The 12,500-nt window shown below is 50.6% G+C and overlaps 1 protein-coding gene across 1 annotated transcript in view; it reads left to right on the forward strand.

The window, feature by feature from the left end:
* Positions 1-12,500, forward strand: part of spag17 (sperm associated antigen 17) — a 35,166-nt gene that overhangs the window by 12,738 nt on the left and 9,928 nt on the right. The window contains exons 17-32 of the mRNA XM_061234170.1: positions 567-683; positions 1,305-1,415; positions 2,088-2,209; positions 2,261-2,305; positions 2,815-2,941; positions 3,353-3,513; positions 4,079-4,223; positions 4,562-4,803; positions 5,609-5,732; positions 6,115-6,272; positions 6,525-6,716; positions 7,033-7,214; positions 8,022-8,152; positions 9,958-10,091; positions 10,797-10,979; positions 11,718-11,831. Coding sequence (XP_061090154.1) covers positions 567-683; positions 1,305-1,415; positions 2,088-2,209; positions 2,261-2,305; positions 2,815-2,941; positions 3,353-3,513; positions 4,079-4,223; positions 4,562-4,803; positions 5,609-5,732; positions 6,115-6,272; positions 6,525-6,716; positions 7,033-7,214; positions 8,022-8,152; positions 9,958-10,091; positions 10,797-10,979; positions 11,718-11,831 — 2,288 coding nt within the window. The remainder of the gene's footprint in view (positions 1-566; positions 684-1,304; positions 1,416-2,087; positions 2,210-2,260; positions 2,306-2,814; positions 2,942-3,352; positions 3,514-4,078; positions 4,224-4,561; positions 4,804-5,608; positions 5,733-6,114; positions 6,273-6,524; positions 6,717-7,032; positions 7,215-8,021; positions 8,153-9,957; positions 10,092-10,796; positions 10,980-11,717; positions 11,832-12,500) is intronic.

Raw genomic sequence — 12,500 nt, forward strand, 5'->3', positions numbered from 1 at the left:
CACAGATATATACACACACACTCACACACACGCACATATATATACACACAGATATATACACACATACACACACAGATATATACACACACACTCACACACAGATATATACACACACACACACTCACACACACACAGATATATACACATACACTCACACACACGCACATATATATACACACACATACACACACACTCACACACACAGATATATACACACACACTCACTCACACACAGATATATATACACACACTCACACACACACAGATATATACATACACATACACACACACACACACTGACACACACACACACAGATATATACACACATACACACACAGATATATATACACACTCATACATACTCACACACATATACACACATACACACACGCATACATACTCACACACACGTACAGACAGACACACACAGACGCACACACATACATACTCACGTACAGACACACACACACACAGACGCACACACATACACACTCACATACACACGCGCACACACACACACACACACACACCCCTGGCTCAGACTGCCTGTGCTCTGGGTTTCCAGGCTTGACGATGGTGAAGGTGTGCGTGACGAAGGACAAGCATCGCTTCTACACCCATGTGACCCAGCCCAGGCGGGAGAGCGCGGGGAGGGATGATGACATCATCACTGTGGGCCAAGGTGTGTCCTCTCCCTGTGTGAAATACTGTACTGTGATTGTTTCTTATGCCCAAACTTTTTGTATTTCTTTTCTTTGTTATTGTTTTATTTGTTATATTCACTTTCATGTTTACTCATTGTTCCTGCTGTCTTGACCAGGTCTCTCTTGTAAAAGAGAGATACTGTCTCAAGAGTCTCCCTGGTTAAATAAAGATTAAATAAAGGTTAACCCTTTCTACTTTGCCCTCTCTTAAGGGCAATTTCCACCTATTTTGTACTAGTCCTATAAAAGTGTCAATATCTCAAAAACTATTCACTGCACCTTGTGTTTTTATAGGTCAGCACTGAATATCTCAATTTCTAAGTCAAGGACCAACCCAGAGCTACTTTATATTTGTGTACAAACGTGATGTCAAACTGTGTACAAAATATGGTAAAGATATCAAATTATTAATACCCAAATTAGGGGCTGATAAGAATCTAAACTACTGTTCTTGCTAGTGCAAGAGTCTTTTTAACAATATGGCACCGCAATTTTGCGGTTTTGTTAGGTATTAATTGAAAGCAGAATGTTTTTCTCTGTGTACAGTGCTGGATGTGGGGTTGGGGTTTGCCGATTTAAAACATGGTGTCGTTTCTCAGGAGCGGAGCAGAGGACGAGGGCTGTGAGTAAATTCGGCTCCTTCTCCGCTCAGCTGGAGAACGGGATCCGCCTCTCCTACAGCCACCACGGCCAATCAGGAGAGAGCGCAGGTGACACCCCAAATATCACGCCCCTAACCACCTCCACATAGCATCACACCCCTGAGTCCTGGCTTCACACCCCTCACATTCTCACGTGACGTTTGCCGTCGGGGATATTTGGGCTCCTGTTGGCCAGCTGTGTTCACACCGGCCTCTGCGGTGTCCCTACTGTGTGTTTCTGTGTGTGCCGAGAATCTGAACTGTGTGTAATAATGACCCTAATAACAGGGGCGGCCTGTAGCGTGGTGGTGAAGGTACATGACCCTGTAGCGTGGTGGTGAAGGTACATGACTGGGACCCGCAAGGTCGGTGGTTCTAATCCCGGTGTAGCCACAATAAGATCCGCACAGCCGTTGGGCCCTTGAGCAAGGCCCATAACCCTGCATTGCTCAAGGGGAGGATTGTCTCCTGCTTAGTCTAATCAACTGTACATCACTCTGGATAAGGGCGTCTGCCATAATGCCAATAATGCCAATAATGTAATAATGTAATAATGTAATAATAATGATAATAATAATAGCAGTTATATGTATGTATGTAGCACTTTCCTCACACTCAAAGCTCTGTACAGTGATGAGAGGAGCTCACCTCAGCCACCTGGGTAAAGCCGCCATTTTGCGGCAGGGCCTCCCCACAGGCAGGCAGTGGACTGTGAGGCTGACGCTGCTGTTTGTGCTGCAGAGGAGAAGGACCCCGCTTTGGCCGCCGTCCTGGACATCCGCCCGCCCCCCACGCCCTCCCCCGCCCCCTCCACCGCCCCCTCCCGCTCCCCCTCCGGAAAACGCCGCAAATCCTCCAAAGGGGCCCGCGCCAACAAGGGGGCCACCCCGCCCCCGGCCCCGCCAGAGAGAGAGGCTCCCAGAGAGGGGCAGGAGCATGATACCCCACCCTCCACTCAGGTAAAACACCCCACACAGGTACACACAGGTGACTCTACCCCACACAGGTACACACAGGTGACTCTACCCCACACAGGTACACACAGGTGACTCTACCACACACAGATACACACAGGTGACTCTACCCCACACAGGTACACACAGGTGACTCTACCCCACACACAGATACACACAGGTGACTCTACCCCACACACAGATACACACAGGTGACTCTACCCCACACAGGTACACACAGATACACTCAGGTGACTCTACCCCACACAGATACACACAGGTGCCTCCTGATAGGCTGGTATAGAACACTGGGCGTGGCTCTTGTTCCTCATGTCCCCTAACCTGCTGTGTGTTTTTGGGGGTGGAGGGGGTTCCTAACCTGCTGTGTGTTTTTGGGGGTGGAGGGGGTTCCTAACCTGCTGTGTGTTTTTGGGGGTGGAGGGGGTTCCTAACCTGCTGTGTGTTTTTGGGGGTGGAGGGGGTTCCTAACCTACTGTGTGTTTTTGGGGGTGGAGGGGGGTTCGGAGAAGACTGTGATGTCTGAGAGTTCTGGAGCGCTCCCAGACCCGGCCCTGCTCCAGTGCCTGAACACCTGCACCCCGCACGGCCTGCTGGTCCAGTTCCTCAGCCCACGGGCCTCAGGTGAGTCTCTCCTGTACACCTGTATGACCTCACACGGGACACCACGATGAGATCACAGCAGCTGCTGGGCCCTTGAGCAAGGCCCTTAACCCCACTGTGCTCCAGGGGGGATTGAGAGAGTGTTGTGAGCGTTGTATGAGCGTTGTGTGAGTGTTGTATGAGCGTTGTGCGAGCATTGTATGAGTGTTGTATGAGCGTTGTGAGAGTGTTGTGAGAGCGTTGTCTGAGCGTTGTGAGAGTGTTGTGAGAGTGTTGTATGAGCATTGTGTGAGTCTTGTAAGAGTGTTGTATGAGCGTTGTGTGAGTGTTGTGAGAGTGTTGTGTGAGCGTTGTGAGAGCGTTGTGAGAGCGTTGTGAGAGCGTTGTGAGCGTTGTGTGAGCGTTGTGTGAGCGTTGTGCTCCTGGTTTCAGCTGTAGAAGATGAGCCCCAGGGGGTGATGGTGAGGCAGAGCTTCCCTGCCCAGGGGCAGAGCAGTATGAGGGGGAGGGATCTCACTCTCTCCCTGGAGAGCTCCAGAGTCATCACCAGCCAGGGCACCGTCATCAAACACATGAGAGATGGCTCCACCCAGGTACCATACACCACTCACACCTACTGTACCACACACCTACTGTACCACTCACCCCTACTGTACCAAATACACGACTGTACCACTTACACCTGCTGTACCTCACACCTACTGTACCTCACACCTTCTGTACCACACACCTACTGTACCACTCACCCCTACTGTACCACACACTACTGTACCACTCACCCCTACTGTACCAAATACACGACTGTACCACTTACACCTGCTGTACCTCACACCTACTGTACCACACACCTACTGTACCACTCACACCTACTGTACCACACACTACTGTACCACTCACCCCTACTGTACCAAATACACGACTGTACCACTTACACCTGCTGTACCTCACACCTACTGTACCTCACACCTTCTGTACCACTCACCCCTACTGTACCACTCACACCTACTGTACCACACACCTACTGTACCTCACCCCTACTGTACCACACACCTACTGTACCACACACCTCCTGTACCACACACACCTACTGTACCACTCACATCTACTGTACCAAATACAGCTGCTGTACCCCCCCCCCCCCCCTCCCCTCACCCACAGGTGCTGTTTGCAGACGGCACAGTCAGCAGCAGCTCTGCTCCTGAACCTGCCCGTAAACCCCCCCCCGGCCCCCCCGAGCCCCCCCCACAGGAAGAGGAAGCGAAGGGTCAGAGGTTGGATATCAAAGACCCGGCGGTGAAGAAGGGTATGATGCAGCCCTTATCCACTTGGGTTAGCATTAGCATCTGTAGCCCTATTGAGGTTAGGGTTAGCATTAGCATCTGCAGCCTTATAGAGGTAGGGTTAGCATTAGCGTCTGCAGCCCTATAGAGGCTAGGGTTAGCATTAGCATCTGCAGCCCTATTGAAGTTAGGGTTAGCATTAGCGTCTGCAGCCCTATAGAGGCTAGGGTTAGCATTAGCATTAGCATCTGCAGCCCTAGAGAGGTTAGGGTTGGACTCCCTTATGAACATGAACATTATGAATATGAATATGATTGTGAATATGAATATGAATATGAGATACTGTGGTCTTCCCCTGCAGGGAAGCAGAGCTCCAAGCCCAGCGTTGTTGCCGTGGCGACTCCAAAGACAGAAGGGGTGGAGCTTGCTGACCAGGGTGGTGCCAAACCGGACACGCCCGAGCATGGCGGAGCTACGCAGTCATGTGACCGCACCTGGGTCACGACCACACCCTCTGGCCTGCGTGTGGCCACCACAGGAAGCAGCGTCCTGCAGACCCCGCCCCTCCTGGCCTACAAAGCCACTGACCCCCTGACAGGAGCAGTGAGTACTGCCCCCTGCAGGCTGGAGGACTGCATACCGCCTTACTGCCCCCTGCAGGCTGGAGGACTGCATGACGCCTTACTCTGGGCAGGACACTGAATGGAGGATTAGGAATATTCGGCAATGCTTTTTTTTACAGCCCATTAAATACCCAGCATTTACTGGATAAATACTGGGTACTGATTGGGTAACTATTCTGTGTTCTGAGGTACATACAGTAGTATGTACCTATGGTGCTTACTGACTTTGCTTCATAGAACACACCACTAAAATCAGAGTAGTTATCTAGTAATTGCACAAGTAGCTGTGTACAGTATTTACCATGAAAAAGGTAACTAATGGGCTGTAAAATAAAGATGTGTAAAATCTTCTGGATGATTTTAATTCTAATGACCAATTATACTTTTAGAGACAGTGCATCTATGAATCATTCTGAACTTAGTAGTGAGTGATGTAACACATGACTGTGGTACCTGTGTGACTCACCTGTGTGACTCACCTGTGTGACTCACCTGTGTGACTCGCCTGTGTGACTCACCTGTGTGACTCGCCTGGGGTACCTGTGTGACTCACCTGTGTGACTCACCTGGGGTACCTGTGTGACTCACCTGTGTGACTCACCTGGGGTACCTGTGTGACTCACCTGTGTGACTCACCTGTGTGACTCACCTGGGGTACCTGTGTGACTCACCTGGGGTACCTGTGTGACTCACCTGGGGTACCTGTGTGACTCGCCTGTGTGACTCACCTGTGTGACTCACCTGTGTGACTCACCTGGGGTACCTGTGTGACTCACCTGTGGCAGGTAATGGTCACGCGGGAGGACAGGGTGGTGATGGTGCTGGAGGCGGGGTCTTTCACCGTGGAGCACGCTGACGGAACCAGAATCTCCACTTTTTACCAGGAGACAGAGGAGCCCCTGGAGACAGGTAAGATCACACTGACCCCTGTTCACCTGGAGACAGGTAAGATCACACTGATCCCTGTTCACCTGGACACAGGTAAGATCACACTGATCCCTGTTCACCTGGACACAGGTAAGATCACACTGATCCCTGTTCACCTGGACACAGGTAAAATCTCACTCACAGATCACCCAGACACAGATAAGATCATATGAATCACCTGAGACAGGTAGGATCACAATACTAACCTCACACTGAGAGTACAAAAGAATTGACATAATACACAGAACCTGACACAAACTATGACACACCAACAGACATTGGTGATAAGCAGCATGGGCCATTGAAAAACAGAAATTATTTAACTGATGAATAGTGACTATTGGGATTTGATGTTATTGTTTAGGAGGACAGGAAGTTGTCACCATGACCAGGAAGCAGAAGCTGGTGAGGGTGGAGTGTGAGGGGTTTGTTGCCGTGGTGATGAGCTGTGAGGAGGGCAGCTGCTCCGCTCTGTTTCCCGAGGAAACGGTCGTCACCGCCCACCCCGGCGCAGCCTATCAGGTGAGCTACAGGTGACCTACAGGTGAGCTACAGGTGTGCGGCAGGTGGGCGTGGTCAGTTCACATATGGGCGTGGTCAGTACACATAAGGGCATGGTCAGCACATACAGTGCATCCGGAAAGTATTCACAGCGCTTCACTTTTTCCACATTTTGTTATGTTACAGCCTTATTCCAAAATTGATTAAATTCACATATATGGGCGTGGTCAGAACACAGATGGGCGTGGTCAGGTGTGTGCCTCTGTCCTGCAGGTATTTCCCTCGGCGGGGGGGCAGCTCTGTATCCATGACGACGGCACAGCGACCTACACCTCCTACCCTGGTCCCAGCTCAGCTCTGACCCCTGCTGGCCACAAACCAGAACTACAGCCAACCTGCTACACCATGAGGCACACCGCTGACATCATCTGTGAGGTCACCGACCCTGAGGGGAACCTGTTTCAGGTGAGCACACCTGCCTGTGTCATACTACAGGTGAGCACACCTGCCTGTGTCATACTACAGGTGAGCACACCTGCCTGTGTCATACTGCAGGTGAGCACATCTACCTGTGTCATACTGCAGGTGAGCACACCTGCCTGTGTCATACTGCAGGTGAACACACCTGCCTGTGTCATACTGCAGGTGAGCACATCTACCTGACTAATGCTAATGAAGGAAAGAGGAATTAAATATCACATGTTCATCATCGCAAAGCCTGCTTAGTCTCATCACAGTAATCAGTCAATTAATCAATGGATAAATGTATGTGTGCACCCAGGTGATGGTGGATGGGGAAACCTCAGCTGTCGTCTCCAGTCGTGAAGAAGGCTTAGAGGAAGAAAGAGAGGAGGAAGAGGAGGAGGGTGAGGGAGAGGGAGAGGAGCAGGAGGGAGAAAGTGACTCAGAAAAGGCAAAACAGCTAAAGTTTCCGTGTGTGAGGCATAAAGAGGACTCACCCAGGTAAGGGCTCTGTGGAGCTGGGTGCAACGTAATGGTGTATTATTGGGTTTGGTTGGTGTAAATTAGGAGTATTACAGGTTTTGGTTGGTGTAAATTAGGAGTATTACAGGTTTTGGTTGGTGTAAATTGTGTGCTGTTTGTATAAATTGTGTGTGTTATTTGTGTGCTTCCAGGTTCTTTGTTGGTGTAAAGTGTGTGTGTGTGTGTTATTGGTGTAAAGTGTGTGTGTGTGTGTGTGTGTGTTATTGGTGTAAAGTGTGTGTGTGTGTGTTATTGGTGTAAAGTGTGTGTGTGTGTGTGTGTGTGTGTGTAAAGTGTGTGTGTTGTGCGTGTTATTGGTGTAAAGTGTGTGTGTGTGTTATTGGTGTAAAGTGTGTGTGTGTGTGTAAAGTGTGTGTATTGTGTGTGTTATTGGTGTAAAGTGTGTAAACTGTGTGTGTGTTATTGGTGTAAAGTGTGTAAACTGTGTGTGTGTTATTGGTGTAAAGTGTGTGTGTGTGTTATTGGTGTAAAGTGTGTAAACTGTGTGTGTGTTATTGGTGTAAAGTGCGTGTGTGTAAAGTGTGTGTGTGTGTGTGTTATTGGTGTAAAGTGTGTGTGTGTGTAAAGTGTGTGTGTGTGTGTGTGTTATTGGTGTAAAGTGTGTGTGTGTGTAAAGTGTGTGTGTGTGTGTGTTATTGGTGTAAAGTGTGTGTGTGTAAAGTGTGTGTGTGTGTTATTGGTGTAAAGTGTGTGTGTGTAAAGTGTGTGTGTGTGTGTTATTGGTGTAAAGTGTGTGTGTGTGTAAAGTGTGTGTGTGTGTTTCAGGTTCTTTGTGGTCCAGGAGGACGGCTCAGGCATAGAGATGCTGCGCTCCTGTGACGTTGAGCTCTTCCTGTGCGCCGCGCACTCTGACCCCTCTGTTGCCGTGCTCAAGGAGCCAATCCCTGAGCTGCAAGGTGTGCCAGCCCCTCCCACACGTACCGCCCCTGAAGCCCCTCCCACTCGCACAGGCTCAGAGGTCTCTCGTACAGAGAATAGGCTGTGGACATATTTGTATATTTGTATATGTGCATATTTGTATAGAGGACAGTCTGAAGCCTAGTGGCTCAGTAGCGTAGTGGTTAAGGCCTGTAGCATAGTGGGGCCTGTAGCGTAGTGGTTAAGGCCTGTAGCGTAGTGGTTAAGGCCTGTAGCGTAGTGGGGCCTGTAGCATAGTGGTTAAGGCCTGTAGCATAGTGGGGCCTGTAGCGTAGTGGTTAAGGCCTGTAGCATAGCGGTTAAGGCCTGTCGCATAGTGGTTAAGGCCTGTAGTGTAGTGGGGCCTGTAGCGTAGTGGGGCCTGTAGTGTAGTGGAGCCTGTAGTGTAGCCTGTAGTGTAGTGGGGCCTGTTGTGTAGTGGAGCCTGTAGTGTAGTGGGGCCTGTAGTGTAGTGGGGTCTGTAGTGTAGTGGGGCCTGTAGTGTAGTGGGGCCTGTAGTGTAGTGGGGCCTGTTGTGTAGTGGAGCCTGTAGTGTAGTGGGGTCTGTAGTGTAGTGGAGCCTGTAGTGTAGTGGGGCCTGTAGTGTAGTGGGGCCTGTAGTGTAGTGGAGCCTGTAGTGTAGTGGGGCCTGTAGTGTAGTGGAGCCTGTAGTGTAGTGGAGCCTGTAGTGTAGTGGAGCCTGTAGTGTAGTGGGGCCTGTAGTGTAGTGGGGCCTGTAGTGTAGTGGAGCCTGTAGTGTAGTGGGGCCTGTGGTGTAGTGGAGCCTGTAGTGTAGTGGAGCCTGTAGTGTAGTGGGGCCTGTAGTGTAGTGGGGCCTGTAGTGTAGTGGGGCCTGTAGCATAGTGGTTAAGGCCTGTAGCGTAGTGGTTAAAGCCTGTAGCGTAGTGGTTAAGGCCTGTAGCATAGTGGTTAAGGCCTGTAGCGTAGTGGTTAAGGCCTGTAGCGTAGTGGTTAAGGCCTGTAGCGTAGTGGGGCCTGTAGCGTAGTGGGGCCTGTAGCGTAGTGGTTAAGGCCTGTAGCGTAGTGGTTAAGGCCTGTAGCATAGTGGTTAAGGTAAATGACCTTGTAGCATAGTGGTTAAGGTACATGACCCTGTAGCATAGTGGTTAAGGTACATGACCCTGTAGCATAGTGGTTAAGGTACATGACCCTGTAGCGTAGTGGTTAAGGCACATGACCCTGTAGCGTAGTGGTTAAGGTACATGACCCTGTAGCGTAGTGGTTAAGGTACATGACCCTGTAGCATAGTGGTTAAGGTACATGTCCCTGTAGCGTAGTGGTTAAGGTACATGACCCTGTAGCGTAGTGGTTAAGGTACATGACCCTGTAGCGTAGTGGTTAAGGTACATGACCCTGTAGCGTAGTGGTTAAGGTACATGACCCTGTAGCGTAGTGGTTAAGGTACATGACCCTGTAGCGTAGTGGTTAAGGTACATGACTGTAGTGTAGTGGTTAAGGCACATGACCCTGTAGCGTAGTGGTTAAGGTACATGACCCTGTAGCGTAGTGGTTAAGGTACATGACCCTGTAGCGTAGTGGTTAAGGTAAATGACTGGGACACGCGAGGTCGATGGTTCTAATCCTGGTGTAGCCACAATAAGATCTGCACAGCCGTTGGGCCCTTGAGTAGGGCCCTTAACCCTGCATTGCTTCGGGGGAGGATTGTCTCCTGCTTAGTCTAATCAACCGTAAGTTGCTTTGGATGATAGTGTCAGCTAAATAACTGTAATGTAACTTGCTCAGGGTGTGCTCATGGCTCACACAGCGTGTGTGTGCTCCTCAGGAGTTTGGGGTATAACCGTGCTGCGACCCTGTCCTAAAGACCTCTGGTCTCGCTGGCTGTCCCCAAAACCGAGTGATGACATCACACCCACCAACCTCCGGTCCAGGAGATGGGACACGTTCCCTGCCAGAGAGGTGACCCAAAACTGCTCAGTTCAGTTTTATTCATATTGTGCGTTTTACAGAAGACTTTCACAAGGACACTACAGAGTAACAGAAGCGCAAACACCAGACCTGCACCCCAAAACCAGACCTGCACCCCAAAACCAGACCTGCACCCCAAAACCAGACCTGCACCCCCCAAAATATAAAGCATATGAGGTTAAAGAAAACTCCCTATACAGGGGGATGGCATCCACTGGCCAGCATGTTGCAATGCAATGGGTCTACAAACAGAAATGTGTTAAGAAATGATATTATAACAAATCAAATGCGTTGGACAGGTTGCAGTTAGGCAGGATATTAACTGGGGAAAGTAGGAAGTCCAGGTGATTGGAAAGATAGGAATCAGTTTAGAGTCATGGTGATGCGTGTGGGGATGCGTGTGGTGATGCGTGTGGGGATGCGTGTGGGGATGCGTGTGGGGATGCGTGTGGGGATGCGTGTGGGGATGCGTGTGGGGATGCGTGTGGTGATGCGTGTGTAAGTCCAGGATGTGGGGATGCGTGTCTGATAAGTGTTCCCACTGAGATTCATAATCAGTCCGTCACATTCACATTCATACTTTATGTGTTAGTGCTTTTTAAAATATTATATATCCCAGCTCTGCATCTTGGTGTTGGCAGGCAGGAGTGGTGCCACATGGGGGCGCTCTCACATGCTCTTCCTCTGTGGTTTCAGAGAAAGACCCCGGGCCCCCCGTTGGGCTCCACCCTGGGGCGGGGCCTCTGTCTGGAGGAGAGGCCGAGGCCCCGCCCCCCTGCACCTGTGCTCACCTGCCCAGAGGTGCTGGAGGTGCGGCAGCTGGTCCAGTATCGGCCAATCAGCAGCCGGCTCCGCTGGAAGCTGGAGAAGAGGCTGCAGGTCTGTGACGCCATTACAGCGCCTCCTCAACACGCCATTAAAGCCCGTCCTCAACACGCCATTACAGCGCCTCAACACGCCATTACACCTCCTCAACACGCCATTACACCTCCTCAACACGCCATTAAAGCCCCTCCTCAACACGCCATTACAGCACCTCAACACGCCATTAAAGCCCCTCCTCAACACGCCATTACAGTGCTTCAACACGCCATTACAGCACCTCCTCAACACGCCATTACAGCACCTCAACACGCCATTACAGCACCTCAACATGCCATTACAGTGCCTCCTCAACACGCCATTACACCTCCTCAACACGCCATTACAGCACCTCAACACGCCATTACAGCGCCTCAACACGCCATTACAGCGCCTCAACACGCCATTACAGTGCCTCAACACGCCATTACAGTGCCTCCTCAACACGCCATTACAGCACCTCCTCAACACGCCATTACAGCACCTCAACACGCCATTACAGCCCCTCAACACGCCATTACAGCCCCTCCCTCCTCCTTTAGTGTTATAATTATGATTATGATTATGATCGTTCTTAAATTACAATGTCTGTGGTCACGTAACCCTCATGCCCAGACACTGAACAGGTCATGTGAGCCTCTGTCCTGTCAATTCTGTGCGTAGCTACATCATTATACACATTGTTATGCATCACTATGTATATTACCTTAATTGCATGGTGTTTATCACACACTGAGACCCCTGTGATGCTCCCAGAGGTACCTGGAGCTCCTGCTGCAGAGGGAGCGGCTCTGTGAGGAGGTGCGGCTGAAGGAGCCGCGCACGGAGGAGGAGAAGGTGCACGCCACCGACCTGCTGCAGCTGGTGCTGGTGAGAGAGGATCCATCCGCCTCCGCGTGTGATTCAGCCCCAGTGTGATTCAGCTTCAGAGTGATTCAGCCTCAGAGTGTGATTCAGCCCCAGAGTGTTATTCAGCCTCAGTGTGATTCAGCCCCAGAGTGTTATTCAGCCCCAGTGTGATTCAGCCCCAGAGTGTGATTCAGTTTCAGAGTGATTCAGCCTCAGAGTGTGATTCAGCCTCAGTGTGATTCAGCCCCAGAGTGTGATTTAGCCTTAGAGTGTGATTCAGCCCCAGTGTGATTCAGCCTCAGTGTGATTCAGCCCCAGTGTGATTCAGCCTCAGTGTGATTCAGCCCCAGTGTGATTCAGCCTCAGTGTGATTCAGCCTCAGAGTGTGATTCAGCCTCAGTGTGATTCAGCCCCAGAGTGTGATTCAGTTTCAGAGTGATTCAGCCCCAGAGTGTGATTCAGCCCCAGTGTGATTCAGCCCCAGTGTGATTCAGCCCCAGAGTGTGATTTAGCCTTAGAGTGTGATTCAGCCCCAGTGTGATTCAGCCTCAGTGTGATTCAGCCCCAGTGTGATTCAGCCTCAGTGTGATTCAGCCCCAGTGTGATTCAGCCTCAGTGTGATTCAGCCCCAGAGTGTGATTTAGCCTTAGAGTGTGATTCAGCCCCAGTGTGATTCAGTTTCAGTGTGAT

Source organism: Conger conger, chromosome 3 (assembly GCF_963514075.1).
Source record: "Conger conger chromosome 3, fConCon1.1, whole genome shotgun sequence".
In the NCBI taxonomy this organism is placed as follows: domain Eukaryota; kingdom Metazoa; phylum Chordata; class Actinopteri; order Anguilliformes; family Congridae; genus Conger; species Conger conger.